The 21,291-nt window shown below is 41.5% G+C and overlaps 1 protein-coding gene across 1 annotated transcript in view; it reads right to left on the bottom strand.

The window, feature by feature from the left end:
* The window catches only part of NUP93 (nucleoporin 93), a 104,989-nt gene that overhangs the window by 59,731 nt on the left and 23,967 nt on the right, over positions 1-21,291 (bottom strand). Inside the window, exon 3 of the mRNA XM_045442813.1 lies at positions 15,931-16,048. Within this exon, the coding sequence (XP_045298769.1) occupies positions 15,931-16,048 (118 nt within the window). The remainder of the gene's footprint in view (positions 1-15,930; positions 16,049-21,291) is intronic.

Raw genomic sequence — 21,291 nt, 5'->3', positions numbered from 1 at the left:
TACTCTTCAAAACAAAGAGAAGCCATTTCAAATGATTTCTAAGACACAGGCTGCACATTTTAATACATTTTTCAAATATGCAGACTGATTTAGACATTTCCAAGGAAATACTTATTCTGCCTCTCTGCTTTCTCTCACGGCATCTGTTGTTACTAGCAGGGAAGGAAAAGTAAAATCTAATGTCATTAACAATAGACCCAACCAAGATCCCCAGTACTCACTTAATGCAGGAGGAGGGCACATAGAGAAGCAAATGAAAAGGTAAACAAAATGAGGATGAGAGGAGCTGAAGAGAAAGGCAGAGAAAATCAGGTTAATGAATAAAAACAACAAGTCCATCTTTCATCTCTCCTGGCTCCTACTGATGGCAGACGGTGTATTTAATCTGCTGAGAGACCAGATTTAAGGCCTCCCTTTGGCATAGTCCATCCATGAATTATTAACATCTGCAGAAGCAACAGCACATCCGCTCACAGCGATCAGAGAGGATAATGATGATTAACAAAGATGGGATTATTAATCCCTCCACTTCCCTTTCCTGTCTCCCTCTCTTCTTCATTCCCCTCTGGGCTCTGACTGCTTTTTAGGCAGTGTATTTTGAGCTACAGCCTCAGTCTCAGAGTCGATACCTCCATAGTGAAAAAGTAATCAATGACCAATTAGAAGTCATAGTTTTTAATATATGTATGTTTTTCAGATATATTTTATTGATCGTTGTGTCCTTCATGAAACAAAGATACAAACAGGGGTGGTTACAAATTCTTGATGGACTCAAACACTGAAAAGATAAACACACTGCTTTGCAGGCTCCAAGTTCAGGGTTGGTCCACAGGTGGATGAAGTTTAAAAGTTGGCAGAGATGGCCAGGGAAGCAGGATATACCTACACTAGACTTCTGTCATCATTTAATTTGGTCCATCTCAAACTGGAGGGCTTATTGAACAGATTCTGGGCCTCACCTCCAGAAATCTGGATTTAGTAGGTCTGGGGTAGGGCTTGAGAATCTCCATTTCTAATTAATTTGTGGTGATGCTGATGCTGCTAGTCTGGGCACCACCCTTTAGAATAACCAACAAAGGCTTTCTGTTTGCCAAAGGCATTCAGGGCATGAGAGGAATGGAGTAGGAAATTAAAACCAACCTGAGGCAGAAAGCTAATACAAAAACAGAGATGAGATTTGCAGCTCCTTTCCCTTTCTAACCCCCAGTGAAAAACTTAGATGCCTTGAAGGACTCTGCAATATGTCTGCTGCTCCAAAATAAACCCCATTCCCTAACACTCCTCCTCCCCCACCAAGAAACGAGCTAGTTGGATGAATAGTTAACAAATGGTGAAGAACACATATGAAACTGGGAGCTAGATTAATTTATAACTCAATTCCCGAAACATGAGAAAGAATTTCAAATATTCTCCTTCCTTTGGTCATTTTCTTCCCCATAACTCCCTCTTCTTAGGACCTGGCTTTAATGTAAAACCAATCCTCAAAAAGAATGAAAGGTTGTAACACCCTCACCCAAAACCTTAGTTCGCTACGTAGAGAAAATTCTTACATATCCTCAATATCAAACTGAGTCAGGCACGAAAAATAAAACAAACAAAAGCAGAGTATCAGCAGAGGCTATAGGAAAGGGCCAAATATAAGGAAATGCACTTGAACATCAGCTCTGTTAAAAGAGCAAAATATAAGAAGTTAAGTAGACGGATATAACTAAATTCCATTTCTTTGGGGGTTTGCAAATGCAATTGAAAACAGAAGTAATGAGAGATGTGAGGTAGAGGCAGCCAGCAAGGCCAGGCTCACACAGCACCCAGCTCTCACCCGGCCCAGGCTCGCTCTCTACTGCAAGACAGCTGTGGCCGTACACGCTCCAAGGCTGCAGGAACCATCCTAACAGCCACGACTTCACAGCTAATAGATGCTTGGGGAAAAGGAGGTACACTGCCCCATTAACAATAGCTGCTCCTGATGGGACAGCCAGTCTGAAACGTTCGGGGGGAGAGGAGCAGAGAAAGTGGGACGCAGAGGACAGAAACAAAGTGAGAATGAAAGGAAGACAGGAGAAAAGATAAAAAGAACAGACAACAACAATGGAAGGGAGGATAGCCTAAAGAGGAAAGAAACCAGGAGGGAGGGAGAATAGAAAGCAAAAGCTGGCAAAAACAAAAACAGAAAACCTCACCCCTAATGGGCTCTCAATTCTGAGAGTCCAATCCACCCGAAGTTTCAAATATGACATGCGTTCCAGTTGGCCACTTTGCAGTTGCTTGGCACCAAAGACCTACTCAGACAGTAAAAACAAGGCTGATAGGCTCTAGCTAGTATGACAAGTCTCAAGAGACTGAGCCCCTTCACAGAAAGGGCATTTGGAAACTATTCAGCAGCAGCAACAAACATCAGTATCGTTTTTGTTCCAAAGTGTACCGCAGACGGGAAAAGTGAGGTCTGCCACCATTCAGTTTATGGTATTACTCTTCTAACATTTTCGTCTCTACAACTGATTTAGTCAACTCGCAAATCTTCCACACAGAAAGGAATAAACAGAAATGCAACTTCAAAGAAACAGCTAAAGAAAGGTCTGAAAGGAAAGATAAGACCAAGACATCAAGAAATGACCAGTGACAAAAGACCTAGCTTAGTGTCTTTGCAAAAACAACAAACAAACAAAAAAACAAACCTGCAATTTACCCTCATCCCATGCCTTCCTGAACAAGGCACGATAATAAGGACACAGGACAAGGGACACCTGGATGACTCAGTTGGCTGAGTGTTCAACTTCGGCTCAGGTCATGATCTCACGGCTTGTGAGTTCAAGCCCCGTGTCGGGCTCTGTGCCGACAGCTCAGAGCCTAGAGCCTGCCTCGGATTCTGTGTCCCTCTCTCACTCTGCCCCTCCCTCACTCATGCTGTGTCTATCTCTCAAGGATAAGTACAACATTTAAAGAAAAAAAAAAAAAGGACACAGGGCAATGCATTAAGAAGTGTCTGGGTTCAGGGGTGCCTGGGTGGCTCAGTCAGTTAAGCGTCTGACTTCAGCTCAAGTCATGATCTCACGGTTCGTGGGTTTGAGCCCCACATCGGGCTCTGTGCTGACAGCTCAGAGCCTGGAGCCTGCTTCGGAATCTGTGTCTCCCTCTGTCTCTCCTCCTCTCCCGCCTGTGCTCTCTAAATAAATAAATAAATAAATAAATAAATAAATAAATAAATAAATAAATAAAAAAGTGTCTGGGTTCAAGTTCTACCTTTACATAGTAAGTAAACTCTCCATCTTGGTTTCAGTATCTTCTCCTTCTAAATAAACAGAATGCCAACACCCATCCAACCCATTCCACCACGAGAAAGAAGACGGTGATGGGCAAAGCCCACTGCAAAGTATCACACAAATGGAAGAGTTATTATGGTGTACCACTCAAAGTTCACATAATAGTCCTGGCCTGTTCCTTTCCCCTACATCTTCCAAATTAGGACAAAGTCACAGATAACCATTCTTTCAAATGGTTTGAGGGGAGTAGTAAAATGACATAACAGTTATTCATAAAACCAGCCATGTCTCAGATCCCCCTTCACACGTTAGGAAGCTTTACTTTTACAGAATAAAGGAAAGGACTGTATGTCGTTTTGTAAGAATTGACCAATTCTGAACTATGAGGGTCACTTTTATAGCCAATCTCTAACACATACTTCATGGACTAATCCATCATCTCTCCATTAAATCAATTTTCCTTGTCACTTCAAACTGATGTTCTATAATCTCAACTACCTGGTCAAAACAATCCAACACTTCCAAATGCCGGCTGTTCGGACAACTTGGAGGGGCAATACAGCCAGTCAAGAAAGTGTATTTGGGGGCCATTTTCCAAGTTCTCTGAATTAAGCATGTCTTACTTTTGTAATTAGGGGGAAAACCGGATTTTTCTCTAAAGCCATTCAGTTCCTATTCACACTCTCAAAATCCCAAATTTAATGTTTTCTTGTCAGTAACTCCCTCGGGCTTCACCCTCTCTTCCAGTCAAGAGGTGTCTAGGTCATGAAAGAGGAGGGTAAAAGTCTTTTGCAGACAATGATTACTTCTCCTCCAACCTCTCTAAGCCTAGCTCCCTCCGTAAGAACACTTTACCAGCCCCTCAGCTAGACTCTAATTCCGACTTCATACAAGGAGAGTGGCACCAGGCACACGCTGAGGGCTACCTACATGGGAGTGCCTAACTGTGCCCTACTATGGATCACCACCATGTCTTTTCAGCTCCCTGCTTGGCCTTCTCCTCGAGATTCCGCTATGTTAGTCTGTATTTATTTTCAAGAGCCAGGTAGTCCAAAGAGCACCAATCTACACGACTCCAGGTCACCTCACTGTTGTGTTGTCTCCTAGACAGGAGTAATTTCGCTGTAGAGAAATTCTTTCCTGTATTCTGGAGCACACACAGAGTTAAGGGCCTTGTGTGTGTCCATAAAAACCAAACACACATAATACCCTTAGACAGCCAAATCATATTATAAGATGCAAGATTTCAACATTCCGGCACACTGCCAGAGCTTAATGGCCAGTCAGACGCTAAGTAAGGAAATGGGTCTGCATTAAACCTACAAATAAGTCAACAATCAATAGTTCAGGATTACAGTAAAAAACTGGATGTGCCCTTTAAATTGCTTCTAGCATCATTCTTCTAACTTGAGCTCCGCTTCAGAAGCAAAGCAAAAACAAAACAAAGATGATCAAGCAAGAAACTGAACACAACCTATTTTCACAAGCACAAAGCATTGGCATTTCGAAACTAAAAGCTACTCTAGGATTTCACAGAAACCTTTTACAGTATACCTGTAGGGCAGCAAACCCGAGGAATAATAGGCTGAGCTTTAGACAGTAAATTAAACTGACAGCTCAGCAAGCACAAAACTATGGCAAAAAAGCAAGCACCTGGAGATAAACAGATGAAGCAGGTTTGGCCTTCCTGCAAAACTTCTCTCCCCCCACCACCCCCAACACCCCCAAACCAGCAGAGATTTGTGTAAAGGTTTAGAAAGCATGTTCCAGCTTTGTCCCTCAGTCAACATGATTTGACTACTAAGCGTATATAAATAAGTGCTATGCCCACCACATCCATTCACTGTGGGCTTTCTAGCCTTTATTTTGCTCTAAATGAGCAATTACTGAGCAGTACTTCCACTAAAATACTTCAACTACTTCACTCTTTCAAATATATCTTGAAAATTCACTTCTTTACCAAACAGCTTTGACCTACAAATGAAATTTAAAACCCAGGGGACTAAGGCCATAGTACTGAACTCAAACCAACAGAAGGGAGTTCAAGTCTGGCATATCTAGCCTTTGCAGGCCTTAGGTTTCCCCATCAGTGAAATGCAGCTGACAATAGTATACGCCTGAAATAGTTACCGGAAACCCAGGAAGTGTTTAGTTCAGTGTCTTTTTTTTTTTTTTTTTTTTTGAAGTTTGCTTATTTTGAGAGAGAGAGAGAGAGAGAGCAAGCAGAGGGCGGGCAGAGAGAGAGGGAGAAAGACAATCCCGATCAGGCTCTGCACTGTCAGCACAGTGGGCTTGAACTCATGAACCTTGAGATCGTGACCTGAAGCAGAACCAAGTCGCACGTTCAACTGACTGAACCACCCAGGCGTCCCCTAGTATAGTGTCTTGACAAAATAAATGTTCAGTAAACCTTAGCTCTGCCTCCTCAATATTAGCTGGGCTAAAACAGAAGACAGGAATTAAAACTTGTCTTTAGTGCCATGATTCACTGTGCCAGCAGGAAACACTTAAACTAAAGAAAGGAAGAAAAGTAAGGAAGGAAAGGGAGAAAGAGGATAGGTTGGCGGGGCGGGGGGGGGGGGGGGGGGGGTGGAAATACAACTATTTAAACTAGTGCTACTCAAAGTGTGGTTCAAGGAGCACCAGTCCCCAAATAGGTGGTGCCTGGTCTGCAGCAGGTAAGTACAAAAACAGAGAATAAGCATTTAGAACTTTTATAGCAAGCTGATGGAGTAATTTTATGTCTACTGAATTTAATTAGAAAAACTAAGGCTTATCCTTTGCATGTCTTTTATTTCATTTTTTTCCTCCTAGTAATTCATTTGTACTGTATTTTTCTAAGAGCATCTCTCAGCCTAAGACAAACTCGTTTGGGAGGCACCGATTCAGTAAACACCTTCCAAAAGAAAAACACCAACCACTATACTTCTTCGCCGTGAAGACCTCTGGGACAGTTTGGGACCCCGTCACAGAACTAAGTGCTACTGTGAATGCCCATAAACCAAGGATCCCCAGGTCCTGCGCTGGTCCTATCTAATACAATATGGGAGACTGATATGCACCGTGGATAAGAGAAAACCTGGCAGAAGACAAAGTGCTCCCAGATAATACCACACCAGATTATTTTGGTACCTTGAACAAATCAAGCACATTATAACCTTCATGGCCATTTCTGCCTGTCCCTAAGATAGTGACAGCATTTTAAAATAGACAAACTTTTTTTTTTTTTTTAAGAAAAGGGAGGAGTAGAGGAAACTCTCCCTCGTATCCTGCTCATGTCACTCAAAGAAAGAGACCAAATCAGTCAGTAAATCCACCCTCCCACTTGCATTCTGCTGACCTAATCCTCCCCTTTGTTTTAGAAGTTGAATGAATTGCCTGGTGCTGGTTGTAAATATGTTCCATATGACCAGGCTTCTTTCTGTACAAGTTCTTGGAAGCCGTGTCACGCCCAGCCCCGCGCAGCAGCCTCTGGGCAGTGCTTCCAGGGCTGCAGTTCTCTCAAAAGCACAGGCAGGATTTGGCTGATGGCATCTCAGCCTCACAGCCACTCCACGGGGAGAGGCAAGGCCTCGCCCTTCCGTCCTCCAAGATAATTAAAGTGGCGTCGTTAGCGTTGCAGACCTGGGGCTGTCAGAACTGAGGGCCTTAGTCTCGGCTCGGCTGCCAGCAACCTGAGCTTGAGGGGCTCACTGAACCTCTCCATATCTGAAGTACAAGATGGAAGCCAAGCATCTGTGAAACGGGGGAAAAGCTTAAAAAGAAAGCAATACATACTAGTTCTGAGAGCCCTGCAGCAAAAGAAATTCTAATACAGGTCTTGTCCGTGAAGGATGTTGCCCAGACTTTCTCCCAGCTTCTTCTGTTCCTGGTCCCTGACAAACAAACAAAAAGAAGCAAAACCAGGGGTCTCCCCTGTCTGAGCTCCCTCTCACTTCCTTCAGAGAATGTGGATTTTTAGTGGATACAGTAGGAACCTGGACCCCAGAGTTTTGTTTTTTTTCAACGTTTATTTATTTTGGGGACAGAGAGAGACAGAGCATGAACGGGGTTGGGGCAGAGAGAGAGGGAGACACACAGAATTGGAAACAGGCTCCAGGCTCTGAGCCATCAGCCCAGAGCCTGACATGGGGCTTGAACTCACGGACCGCGAGATCGTGACCTGGCTGAAGTCGGACGCTTAACCGACTGCGCCACCCAGGCGCCCCTGGACCCCCGAGTTTTGTAACCGAAGAACCACACTTTGCAACTGATAACAATGGAAGGAGCCACATCAGGCTACCGGCCTGGAAAGCTTCAGATCGAACAATCCAAAACGGAAGTAAGAGATCACAGGGTGCTGCAGCAAGCGGATCAAAGTGATACACAGGGTCAAGGGCTGCCATTTGAGAACGACGGACTGGTCTACAGTAATGTGTTCGATATTCAATGAGGTTTTAACTCCCATTTAAATTACACTCACTCCAGTATCAAATAGGTCAGCAGATGAAAAGACATGCCCATTTCTGGTTCCTGAAACCAAGCAACTTTTAAAGACACCAGACTGAAGATGACAGTATATGCTCCCCGTCTCCACAGTGCTGGGGCATCAATAGATATCGGCAGGTTAAGAGACAGCTCATGAAGGAGGGAGGGGATGACTCAACTCTGGTTCAAAGGCACCAGGGCCTGGCCAATATTTGAAGTGCTCTATTAAATTCTTAGATAAATATTTTAGCCATGGGCTTCTTCTAAAACACTTCTACAGAACCATTCCAACTTCTTTCTTCTTTAGTTGGTAATTGATATTCCCTTGCTCACTACAGGATATAAGAAACCTCTGAGAAGACAAAGAAGCCTGTCATTTCCTGCTTGCTCAGAACGCATTCAGCATCCATTTACTTGCTTGTTCTGAAAGCCCTGCATTCAGGAGTAAGTGTGAATGGATAAGTAAAAAGGCTGAAATCTTATATCCTTGGCTCACATAAAAGCAGTTTTTCACATTTTCCACAGACGACGCCTTTAACACCCATTTTTATTCCAAAGTTACCATTTTTAATTCCATTCACAGGATACTTTAATGTAATTGCATACTTTCCACCAGACCACAATGCCTACCTTTTCCCTTATCACAGACAGGCAGAAAAATTAAATCATTTCAGTACTTACCCCAGTAATCAGGATCAGAATACCTAATTACAAACACAAAACAGGATGGCATATTAACCAGCTTCTGGGAAGACACTATTTTTTTCTTTTTTACATGTTTACTGGTTTTTACCAGCTCTGAGATTTACACTGGGTCAGGATTTAGCGACAAGGAATAGCAAATATGTTTGTTAAGTGGGAATGACGTGGACACTGCAGTGTTCACACAAGAGACAAAGCCTGGCACCATGACCGCCCTGAACAAGAAGCTGAGGCACAGTGAAATGGAGGTCTTTTCCATATGCAGTCTGGCCACTGCAACTGAATGCTGGCCTAAAACGTACCTGGTGTTTGTTCCAGGAAAAGGTTTCTCTCCAGCTAGCAGGGCTTTGGATCCCATGAGAATTGGATTCATTAGCTAGTGTGAACCCAAGACATTAACTATAGGTTGTTTGATTTAAGTCCAGGATAAGCAGCTGTTACAAAGCTGCAAAGGGCAAGATTGAAATATCCATTAAAGTCCTTTAAAAACTCAAAAGAAAGGTTACCATCAACTTCCCACTGACTCTTTTAGGGGCAAGAGGCATGTAAGCAAGGAGGTCAATAAAGACAAATGCTTAACTAAAAACCTTCACGCTCTTAGATTCTCTTATATTTTTATATTACGTGAGAACAATTAAAGAGCAAGATCTCATTCCTTCAGGGTGCCATCAATTCAAAAATTCTGATCATCCAATTTGGGCTAGATCACCACCACAGAAAAGCCTGCTCAGGCATACTAACAGCTGAAACAACAGGGAAGCTAGGTATATTTTGCCCACTTAAAACATTTCTCAGGACTATTACACAAATTATCAGCATGCAAACAGATGCAACTCTTAATGAACGAACCCCATCTCTTCCTTAAATTTACGAAAGCAGCTCTGGTCAGACCTGTCCTCGGTATACACGCTCAGTAGTTTCAATTTCTAGAAACAAATGAAAAGGGCTACTTAAAAATAATCCCAGAGTTCAGATATCGTCCATCCCTTCAGACTGCACCTTCCCGCAGTTGGCTTAAGCGAGGGAAAGCTTACCACACTTCTTCCTCAATATTAATATTTTGCCAGTAATATTCCTGAAGAGCTGCTATTAGCACACTAATCACTCTAGGCAAGTCTGACCCTCTTTCCAACAAAACAAACTGCCACAGGATTTCTGGAACCAATTCCCCACCAACAACTTGCCAGTACTACAAACACACAATTAGTAAGCAACACAACCACTTTTCTGCTTAGCTGTTATATATAGCTCCATTTAAGCAGCAGTCTCTTAATTCCGAAGATATAAAATTAAAAGATAAACCAGGAAAATAACAATTTAGGTGATAATGGGTTACACAAGCAGTGATTCATTTTTATACTTACTAAAGCTATTTAGTTTCTTCTGATTATTTAAAACATAAGCTAAGAGTGGTCTGAGCATACTCTACATTGCCAAGGCCAAGGGCAGAAAAAGGAAGGAAACAATGAATATTTTATTATGGATGCAACGTGGTAGGCAAGACAAGTGTCTGACAAGTGAATTATTATTGCATCATTAGCCTTGTAATTGATAAATCAGTTTCTCTGGCTCCAATTTTGATACAGTTATTTTATCCACTATTTAAGACTTCATTTTCTCTTTACTCATACAGGGCAGGACATATTTCCATCTGGAAATTTACACAGATTATGAAGAACTTCCGTACAGGATCCTTCTTTCTGCTTTTGTTTTTTTGGGTTTTTGTGTTTTGGGTTTTTTTTGTTTTTTTGTTTTTTGGTAGAAGGATCTGAATAGATAAGAATCACTTATGTAAGATCCAAATGGACTGCTAAATTAATTCGAACATAAGCTCAATTTCTGTTTACTTTGTGGGGAAACATTTGGAAAGTTTTGGTTTTTTCCTAGGCAATAAAACGGACACACTGTATTTGTAGGCTGTGGGGAGAGACCTGAGAAGGCCGCAAAAGAGGCGCACATGAGGAGAGCCTCAAAAGTGAGGCCTCGGACATTTCAGAGGCACTACTCTAGGCTAAAGAAAGGTGGCTGAAGTACAAATATACACATGCACACACATACCCACACATTCATGCATGCACACACACAAGACAGCTCCTTCTACTGCAGTGTGCTACCACTGGCTACCACTGCAGACTCTGGGTCTGGAGTTCTCTCTTGTCCAGCAAGAAAGCGGGATGCAAGATTAAAAATGCGAGAGAGGCTAACGTCCAAGAGGAGACAAGAGCCCCGTGTTAAGGGTCCTTGCTCTGTTTCTGTTAGGATCAGAAGACACAAACGTGGTGATGGGCGTGCACAAAGAGACAATGAAATCATGAACGTTAACTCATGGGTGTGAGGGAAAAGGGGGTTTTGGAGATAGGTGGTGTTAAGGGTTTGGGTTAATACAAAAGAAAATCCTGGCGCTAGGCGGGAGGTTACTTACAGCAGAAGTGAGGCACCACCTCTGTTTACCTAAACTGGTCTAGGGGACAAGAAAGACAGAGCATGCTACCTCAGGGTCAACAAGGCACCTTTCTTTTGCTAACTAGCTCTGCTCTGGGCAACTTCGCCCTGCAGCAGTCTATAGCCCTATTTACCCATTTACCTAATTTGGTCCTTCCTTCCAGTGAAAGCAGCTTTCTGCTATTGTACTAAATTGGGGGGTGTTTCCACCCTGAATACCTAATCTTGTGTACCTCATCTTGGATGTTTTCATCCTGAGATTCCCTATTCCTATACCTTCGTCCTATACTGGAGGCCTTTGCCCCACTTGTCCTATACTGGGGGCCTTTGCCCCATTTATCTAATCTTGTTTACCCAAACTTGGGTGTGTACATCCTATGGTTGTCTAATTCTTTATGCCTTGTTAACCCATTAGTGTAAGCTCAGGGAATTCTTAAGTTTATTCCCCACACTGCAGTAAAGTATCACAAGTTAATCCGACCGATACATACTCCAAACACTAGTATGTAATGCTTTAGAAAAGTAAACTGTTTCTATTTTAAAAACGTCTCTATAGATATCTCTTGGGGTGCCTGGGTGGCTCAGTCAGTTATGCGTCTGACTCCTGATTTTGGCTCAGGTCATGATCTCACAGTTCATGAAATCAAGCCCCATGCAGCATGGAGCCTGCCTGGGATTCTCTCTCTCCATCTCTGACCTTCTCCACTCACGCGCACTCATTCACTCTCTCTCTCTCTCTCTCTCTCAAAATAAATAAATAAACTTAAAAAAAAAAGAAAGAAAACGGAAGATGTTAAACACATTGGTGCGTTAGTCTGTTTGGAAAGAGTAACTACTATTAAACTCTGAAGTCAGATAGGGGTCTTCCCAAAGGCCCCAAAGAGAATGATGAGGGCGAGATCAGATATCTGGTTGAGGTCTGCAATCACTGGAACAACTAGCAATAGATGTCTTAGCCCAATACTCCATGCAGCTATGAAAGAATTAGATTTGATGATGTTTCATTAATTACGGTTAATTTAGTCTTAAAATTTCTGGCACTGTACGTGTAGTGGATTGACCTGTGTCCCCCCACCAAAAAAGACATGTGTAAATCCTAACTCCTAGTCCCTGTGCATATGACCTTATTTGGAAATATGATCTTTGCATATGTGATTAAGATAAGGATCCCAAGATGAGATCATCCTGGATATAGGATGGGCCCTACACCCAATGACTGGTGTCTTTATGAGAGAAAGGAGAGGGAGACTGGACACAGAGGAGGAAAATCTTCTGGAGATGGAGGAAGACACCGGAGTTAAGAAACAGCTTGGTGCCACCAAAAGTTACAAAAGGAAAGATTCTCCCCTACAGCCTTCAGAGGGAGCATGGTGTTGCCAACACCTTGATTTCAAAGTTCTAGAGTCCAGAACTGTGAGAGGACAAATTGCTAACGTTTTAGGCCACTAAGTTTGTGGAAACTTGTTGTGACCGCCCTAGGAATCTAATACAATAAAGTTTAGCAATAACATTATTATATTTTGGTCCCATGCCATTTGGAAGTAATAGAGCCTAATGCAGAGAAACTGCAGCTCCCATTTTTATGGCCAACTCAGGCAATTTCCGCACAGCTTCTTGAAATATACATGTAATTTAGTGAAAAGCCCACAATATAACCAAACTGTGTAAATTCGCACCTTATTACTATATAATACACATCGCCCGTGGTACATTAGGTCCGTTCAGATCATAGTAAAGATGTGCAACCTGCCCTTGGTATTTTTCTTCCAAAGACAGAAGTCAGCACATGGATCTCTGTGAGAAGGCCTGTGCTTGCAAGCACCACGAAGTAACTTAGGACAGAGCAGTACGGTCATCGCGGTGCCCTGCTCTGTTAACAGCCATTGCTCTTCACCTCTATTACACAAACATGCAGGCTTCTTTATAACCATTTCCAAAAAAGAAAACCAATACGTATTTTAAAAAATTCTCCTAGCGTTAGCCATACATATAGATATAAGTAAATTTTTTTAATAGGTTACTTTTGCTGGCCACTACAGTCTTTTAAAATTGCATTTTCAGTGCATGCCAACATCATCAGTCGTGACAAACAACCAAACAGCAACAGTGAAAATCCTCTATTAATTTCACGCTTTCCATGAGAAACAGAAGGAAACAGAATCAATGTTCATCAAACAGAAAAGGACTACACACGTATCTATATGTATATCTACACATGGGGAAATGCCTTTTCAGGCTTCTAAGTAATATAAACAATGGGTGGTACAAAGTCTCGGACAGCATCCATCAAAGGATCCTTCAGCATTTCCCTCTACGAATTTATGAACTGACATAATAAATTCACTCTGATACTCGGCATGTGGGATTAAGATGCATTCGCATCACAAAAACGGCACTGGTTGGAAAAATTTATACACAAAAGTCCATTAGGTTTATGGTATGTGGACTGTATCTCAGTATGTTAAGGGGTGCCGGGGTGGCTTAGTCGGTTAAGTGTCCAACCTCAGCCTAGGTCATGATCTCATTTCATGAGTTTGAGCCCCAAGGTGGGCTCTGCACTGACAGCTCAGAGCCCAGCTTTGGATTCTCCGTCTCCCTCTCTCCTTCTGCCCCTCCCTCATGCCCATGCACACTCTCTCTCTAAAATATAAATCAACATTTAAAAAGATAAAATAAATAAAGCTGTTAAAATAAATGAGAAAAAAAGTCTGTCAAAAAGTACATCTGGCTTTTGTAAAAGCAAAAAACTGAAAATGACCAAGTTGACTCTTCTTGGAACACCAACAATGCAATGAGAAGGATTAAAAGAAAGAATGCTCCATGTTCAGGGTGAAAGCTGACTTGGCACTTACGTCTAACTACTAAACAAGAAGATACTGTATGCACAGGAGGCTTAAGTACAGGTGGGGTGAGCCCCACAATACAAAACTTCTAACCCCTATCAATACTAGAACCATCTCAGATTAAGCCAAGGCCTCAGCCCTTTAAAACTTAAATTGAGTTCTCCTTTGCCTTTGTTGGCAAGAAGATGAAATCAACAGAATATTTTGAAAATAGTAAGTCTTAAATCTTTAGGTCTAGATGATCAATTCCCAATTCATCAAAAGTTCTCTTGGATTGACCATTTTGCATTTTTGGAGCTATTCTGGAAAAGGCTTGAGGTAAAATTCTGAAATGGAAGCACGCTTCCTCTCAAAGTTCAAAGATTTCCCAGTGGTGCAGGACCAAAACTCTTAGCCATGCTCATTCCAAATTAAGAAACTCTCTTTGATGTGACCGAGCATCCACTGCTGGGAAACCATCTAATGGGGGTGTTGAAGCAGAGTGTTCATGCATTAAACAGAAGGTTAGAAGATCATCATGACTCGATACATTTATAAACCTGTCATTAATATCTCAAATCAAAAAAATGGAGTACCACATCAGAGGGAATTCATGAAGTGCATTACTAAATGTGCTGAGTACTCCAAATATGTATTACAGATATGTTAAAGAACATTTAAAAGCTGGTGGTTTAAAAAAAACTTCTTTGGAATTTTAAACATTAAAAACACACACACAACCTTATAGCGAGTGCCACTTCTTCCACACTATTAGGGATTCTCTTCAAAATATATGATTATTCAAATTAATTTGAGCTCTATCCCTTTTGCCCACCTCATCCTTGTTATAAGTATCGGTTTATAGAGCATCAAGCAGTAAAAGAGAAGGGACAAAAAGGTACAGCTAAAAATAAAACAGAAACAACAGTTACACACACATACCATTTTAAGATTACATGGAGGGGCGTCTGGGTGGCTCAGTTGGTTAAACGTCCAACTTCAGCTCAGTCATGATCTCCCAGTTCGTGAGTTTGAGCCCCACGTAGGGCTCTGTGCTGACAGCTCGGAGGCTGGAGCCTGTTTCAGATTGTGTCTCCCTCTCTCTCTGCCGCCCCCGCGCCCTCCACTCTCAAGCACACACGCTTTCTCTCCCTCTCTCTCTCAAAAATAAATAAAACATCAAAAAATTTAAAAAGATTACATGGAAATGAGCAGGCATCTATAAGGTGACAAGCAAATATGATTTAGTACACAAGATTTTAAAAAACTGAAGACTATGGGAACATATCAATAACAGGAAAAATAACATCTATAGTTATTTAACTCAACACAAACACAGGGTTTTCAGTTACTGAAATGGAATAAATGCAGTAGAACGGTGGCCATTAGATGGATAAAAATAGTTCTTGGGAAGGATAGTGGGTAGAGAGTATTAATTCAAACTGAGCCCAAATAATAACACAATTAGTACCCATCTGTACAATGGTTTGCCTTCGTAGAACCTGCATCCTTTCATTTCAAATGTGAATCAATGATTAAAATGACAGTTCACTGTCCCTTCACTCTAACATGAATGCAGCCTCCCAATTCCTCAAAACTAAACGAAGCACAAGGTTTTCCTTAACAATCTGTGTGTGTGCGTGCACACACACGCACATACCAGTTTCTGATTAGATTAAAACAGCAATCAATTATGCCAGTGGCATGTTAGGTTAAATGAGACTGGAGTGCTCTATTAGACCATTTCCTGGTGCCTCTAATGCAGCCAAATACTTCCTAGAAATCGATGAGTACATTTCAGTAAACAGTACTCTAAGTTTTCCCCAGCTCTTTGCCAACCAATACAAGTAAGATGTAGAAAAGAAATGTGGAAGACAAAGAGTAAAATTATTTGAGATCCAGCACAGAAAGCAAGAGAAACTTATAACTAATGTCTCTGTGCCTTGGATTAAGCCCAAGGAAGGAAGGAAAATCTGTTCTCATAATTACAATAATCTAAAAAGCACAGGTCAGAATTGCTTTCCTAAATACAGCCTCTCAGAGCACTCTGAAAGTAACCGATGTTCCCCACCATATCTCCAAAGCAGAGTCTCCCATTCTCTTCATCTCTAGGGAAGAGAATTAACAAAGAAATCTAGAATTCCTACATCCTCTGGACAACAAAGGTCCAGGGCCTTCAGCCTGGTTTGCATGCTAGGGTTCCACCCGCACCAGACCTGGCACCTGGCAGCTCTTACCTGAATGTCTGTATCCTTCACAGGCTCAAGAGGCTCAAAGGTGGTGGCTGCACTGAGACTCTCCAAACGCTGGGAGATGTGGGATATGTCAAGTCCCCGAGACCCGAGGAGAACTGACCTACATGAGCATACAGGGCAGGGAGAAAAAAGCAGGATTAGGACATCTAATATGCTTCATAAAATACTAGAGAGTAATTTTTTTATTCAAAACCTCCTATGTACAGCCCAGACACTTTTATATGGTTTTTTTTATGCCTTTCCATAAAGATCTATCACATGGAATAACAGACACGGTATCGTATCTGGTAATAAGCGATAGTTCTGATCATGCCTGAATTACACTAAAGAACTTGCCTAAATAAAATGATAGAATATCAATAAAATGATAGGCTAGACTACTACAAACATTTTACAGCAAAGTAAATCATGAGGTAAATGCTATTCTCAATCCCCATTTTACATACAGATGGGGGAACTAAAGTGCAAAGAGGTTGACTGACTTATCCAAAGTCACAGAGCCAGGAAACGGCAGAGCCAGGTCATCAGGCTCCAGAGCACAAACTCTTACCGCCATCCTGTATTCACAGTGTCTGTAAAGACAGATTATAGTGAACCACAAATTTTAGAAGCTTCAGGAGTAACCCAGTAGAAACTTTATTCATCAGCTGAGAAAACGAAGTCTGGGGCCATCAATGATTTGCAAAGTGCAGTCAAACCCAAATCCAAGGCTGGTTCCCCATGGCTTCTCTTTAAAAGCCAAACACTAGGGACACCTGGGAGGCTCAGTCGGTTGAACAATCGACTCTTGATTTTGGCTCAGGTCGTGATCTCATGCTTCGTGGGACAGAGCCCCACATCAGGCTCTGTGCTGACGGCACGGAGCCTGCTTGGGATTCCCTCTTTGCTCCTTTCCTATTCCTGTGCAGGTGCGAGCACACACTCTCTCTCAAAATAAGTATTAAATAAATAAATGCCAAATGTCATATCTATCACATCTTCAAGCTCCCTCTCTGTTGCCCAGTCCAATAATACAGGAGCCTGTCACCTAATAAATGCTTTTGAAGAGAGATGGGAAAAATATGGCTGGTTTCACTTCTACTCACCTGGGGCAATGTAACAATGGAAGAGTTGTTTGTTGTTTGTTTGTTTTTTTATAAATCACAGTCTTTCTAATATCTAGAACACTCTCTGGAAGAAAGAAACTTAGAATTGGATGCTTAGACCATTTCTCCTGGATGATGATTTAGTACCCAAAATCCCACCGACAAAGTCCATGTCCCTTCTAACTGAGAAGAAGCTAGACCCCTTGGCGGCACAAATAACCCTAACACTTATAGGGGTGACACCTAAGATTTCCAGTCCTGAACTAACAGACTTACTGGAGAAGAGAAAGGACTCCGTGTTTATTTCTATTCTTCTAAATACTACAGAAATAGATGGTGTGCACCCAGAGGGCTCCCCACTGTAGATTTTTGTCTCTTCCATGTTAGAGGGGTTAACTAGAATGCCATCTCTGAGGTTTCTCCTCCAGGCTACCATGTCAGATAGGCAATCTTAGCTCTCTTCTAATAATCTGTAATAGCTAACTTTCTAATACAGCAGTTCCCAGCCCTGGCTACACATTAGAATCACCCAGGCAACTTTCCTCCCAATGATTCTGAGTAGTGCTGGGTGAAGCCTGGAGCATGGCTATCAGGGTAACACCCTCCTTCCTTTTATAATAGCTTTACTCAGGTATAATTCACATACCATACAATTCAATTGGTTTTAGTGTATTCATAGAGTTGTACAACCATCACCACAATTTTAGAACATTTTCATCACCCTCCAAAACCCTAGCCACCAGCAGTCATTCCTCATGTCCCTTCCCAAACTCCCCACAACACTTGGCAACCGTTCATCTATTTTCTGTCTCTACAGATCTGCCTATTCTGGACATTTCATCTAAATGAAATCATACAATACATCCCTTTTGCGACTAGCTTCTTTCATTTAGCATAACACTTTTTCAAGATTCATCCATGTTGTAACCTGTATCAGCACTTTATTTCTTCTTATAATTGAACAGTATTCCATTATATGGATACATCACATTTTATACTTATGTATGTATCCATTCATCAGTTGATAAGACATTTGGGCTGTTTCCACTTTGGAGCTATCATGAAAAATGCTGCCATGAACATTCAAGTACAAGTTTCTGTGTGAATATATGTTTTCATTTTTCTTGGATATATATACCTTGAAGTAGAATTGCTAGATCATACAATAATTCTCTGTTTAACCTTCTGAAGAACTGCCAGATGGTTTTCCAAAGCAGTTATACCATTTCATATTCCCATCAGTGATGTACAAGGGTTCCAATTTTTTGTACAACCTCACCAATATTTATTACCTTTTTGAATATAGTCATCTTAGTGGGCCCTCCTTTTTAAACCCTTATAGAAAAACACGGGGCACCTGGGTGGCTTAGTTGGTTAAGTGTCCAACTTCGGCTCAGGTCATGATCTCACAGTTCGTGGGTTCGAGCCCTGCATCAGGTTCTGCTAACAGCTCAGAGCCTGGAGCCTGCTTCAGATTCTGAGTCTCCCTCTCTCTCTTCCCCTCCACTACTCGCACTTTCTGTCTCTCAAAAATAAATAAACGCTAACAAATTTTTTTAACTTATAGAAAAATAATTTTAAATACAAAATTAAAATAGTAAACTTCCTTGTACCTATTATCCAGCTTCAACAATTAACATGTCATAGCCTACTCCGTTTCATGTGAATCCCTACCTACCTTCCTCTTTCCACCACCCAGATTATTCTGAAGTAGATCTAAAATACTCCCCAATTATTTCATAATTTAAAAATGTGTGGCTTTTTTGGAATGGGATACAAATAAGGGTCTCTGCTTGTGAATGACGATATGCCTCCTAAATCCTTTTTAATCTACAGGTTGCTCCCCCATCTCATTTTTTTTCTTACAATTTCTTTATTGGAGACTCTGGATTATTTGTCCTGTAGAGCAGTACAACTCAGACTTGAACTGTACACGTGAATCACCTGCAAAGCATATTAAAATGTAGACTCTGATTCGGTAGGTCCGGGATGGGGCGTGAGATTCTCCATTTCTAAAAAGCTCACAATCCTGTTTACCTATGGGACTACGCTAAAAGTAGCAAGGGCATAGTTTCTCCCGTAACAGGTTTTACTGACTGCAACCCCACATGCCGTTTAACATGTTCCTCCAGCCTCTGTGTTTCCTTTAGATTGAAAATAAGCTCTAAAGGTCTGATTGGATTTGGGTGGCATTATTTTTTGCTTAGATTACTTGAGATTTTGATCAAGAAGTCTGCAATGTCTGGTTATTTCTTTTGGAATGTAGGCAGATACTGGTGATCACTGCTGAGAGTCATTAATTCCCAAGGGGTTGCAAAATGGTGGTATTCTATTTTTATCAGCTAGAATATTTCCTTTCAGAGAAACTCTCTTCATCCACTATGGTTACTCTGAATTAGGAGATCGTTCTCCAGCACCCTCAAAGTGACTGATGAGTTTCGTTTTAATGTCATTATGAACTCATAGATATTCATAGATATATGAACCGGAATATATTAAACACTTATTGATGTGTTTCAATCCATTGTAGTTCTACCCTTATGATGCTCAAATTGTCTCTTCAGCCAGTAGAGACCTTCTGAAGATGGTTTCTGAGTTCTTTTGACACGACTCAAGTAGACCTTCATAACTTCCCTCTGTTTGATATGACGAGGTGTCTCTTGTTCATCTTACACAGACCTGCCCCAGACCTGGAGTCAGTTAACTCTCCAAAGAGCCCCAGCTGCTTTTATTAAAAAATGGATTTTAGGGGCACCTGAGTGGCTCAGTCAGTTAAGCATCTGTCCGACTCTTGATTTCCACTCACATCATAATCTCACAGTTTCATGGGTTTGAGCACCAAGTCGGGCTCTGCACACTGACCGTGTGGAGCCTGCTTGGCATTCTCCCTCTCCTGTCTCTCTGGCCCTCCCCTGCTCACGCTTGGTTTATCTCAAGATAAATAAATAAACAAACAAAAAAAATAGATTTCAGAGGCACTAGGCCTGCTCACTGCTACACTCTTTCTAGGCCTTTTCCATAAGCAGAGCTAGACATGAAGTTTTTACTTGTTTCAATTTTCTTAAGATAGATTATATCATGAGTATATACTGATGCTTCCAATTTAAAATTTAAAACACAAAGTTTGGGGTTAACTTCACAGATTTGCTATCTGCATCTCCCACACTAAAAGTTCCAGTTCTCAACATCACCACCCTAACTACTTATTTGCTTTGTCCTATACTATACACACAACAGTCCCAAAACAGCAGTAACAACACCTCCAACATGATGACTGAAGACAGATTATGATATCACTTGGAACTGTTCCTTTATGTGTGGTTATGTCACCAACTGGATTAAGCATTTACTTTCCTTTTTTAGGAACTCCTTTTTTGAAATTTAATTTTGTCTTATAATAATGTAAAATATTTACACAATTCCCAAGTCAAATTTATTTAAAAAAAAAAAAAAAAAAGTCCGTTTTCTCTACTTTATTCCCTCCCTTCCAGTAAGTAACCTTTTGTTTGTTTACTTTTTGTATTAATCATGCCTTTTTATTTTCTGTATCTGATGCTCTCACAACTGGGGCCTTGCTGACATCGGAAGGACAGCCCCTCCCAAGGTTAGCAAATTCCAAGAGACCATGAGCGCAAATTTCAAACATGAACTAAGGAGTCCAGAGTCAATACCTCACCACCTCTACTGGGCCACTAATCATCCCACCAACAGTATAGGGCAGTTTCAACTTTTTCCACATGCTCAACACGTACTATGGTCTGTCTTTGAATGATAGCCATCCTAATGTGTGTGTGAAATGGTATGTTGTGTTTTTTTTTTTTAATGTTTACTTATTTTTCAAGGAGAGAGAGCATGAGTGGGGGAAGAGCAGACAGAGAGGGAGACACAGAATCCGAAGTAGGCTCCCGGCTCCAAGCTGTCAGCACAGAGCCCAACATGGGGCTTGAACTCACAAACCGCGAGAACATGACCTGAGCTGAAGTCAGACACTTAACCGACGGAGCCACCCAGGCGCCCCAGTATGTTGTGGTTTTGATTCGCATTTCCCTGATGGCTGGTGATGTTGAACATATCTTCATTTGCTTGTTGACTGTACATCGTCTCTGGAGATACAGCTATTCAGATCTTCTGTTCATTTTTAAATTGGGTTGGGTTTTTATTGTGTTGTAAGTTTTTAACAATATTCTGGATACAAGTCCCTTGTCAGATAAATAATTTGCAAATATTTTCTCCCATTCTGTGGGTTTTCTTTCTTGTG

Source organism: Leopardus geoffroyi, chromosome E2 (assembly GCF_018350155.1).
Source record: "Leopardus geoffroyi isolate Oge1 chromosome E2, O.geoffroyi_Oge1_pat1.0, whole genome shotgun sequence".
In the NCBI taxonomy this organism is placed as follows: domain Eukaryota; kingdom Metazoa; phylum Chordata; class Mammalia; order Carnivora; family Felidae; genus Leopardus; species Leopardus geoffroyi.
Note: the sequence above shows the minus strand (reverse complement) of the source record. Positions and strands in the feature narration are given on the sequence as shown.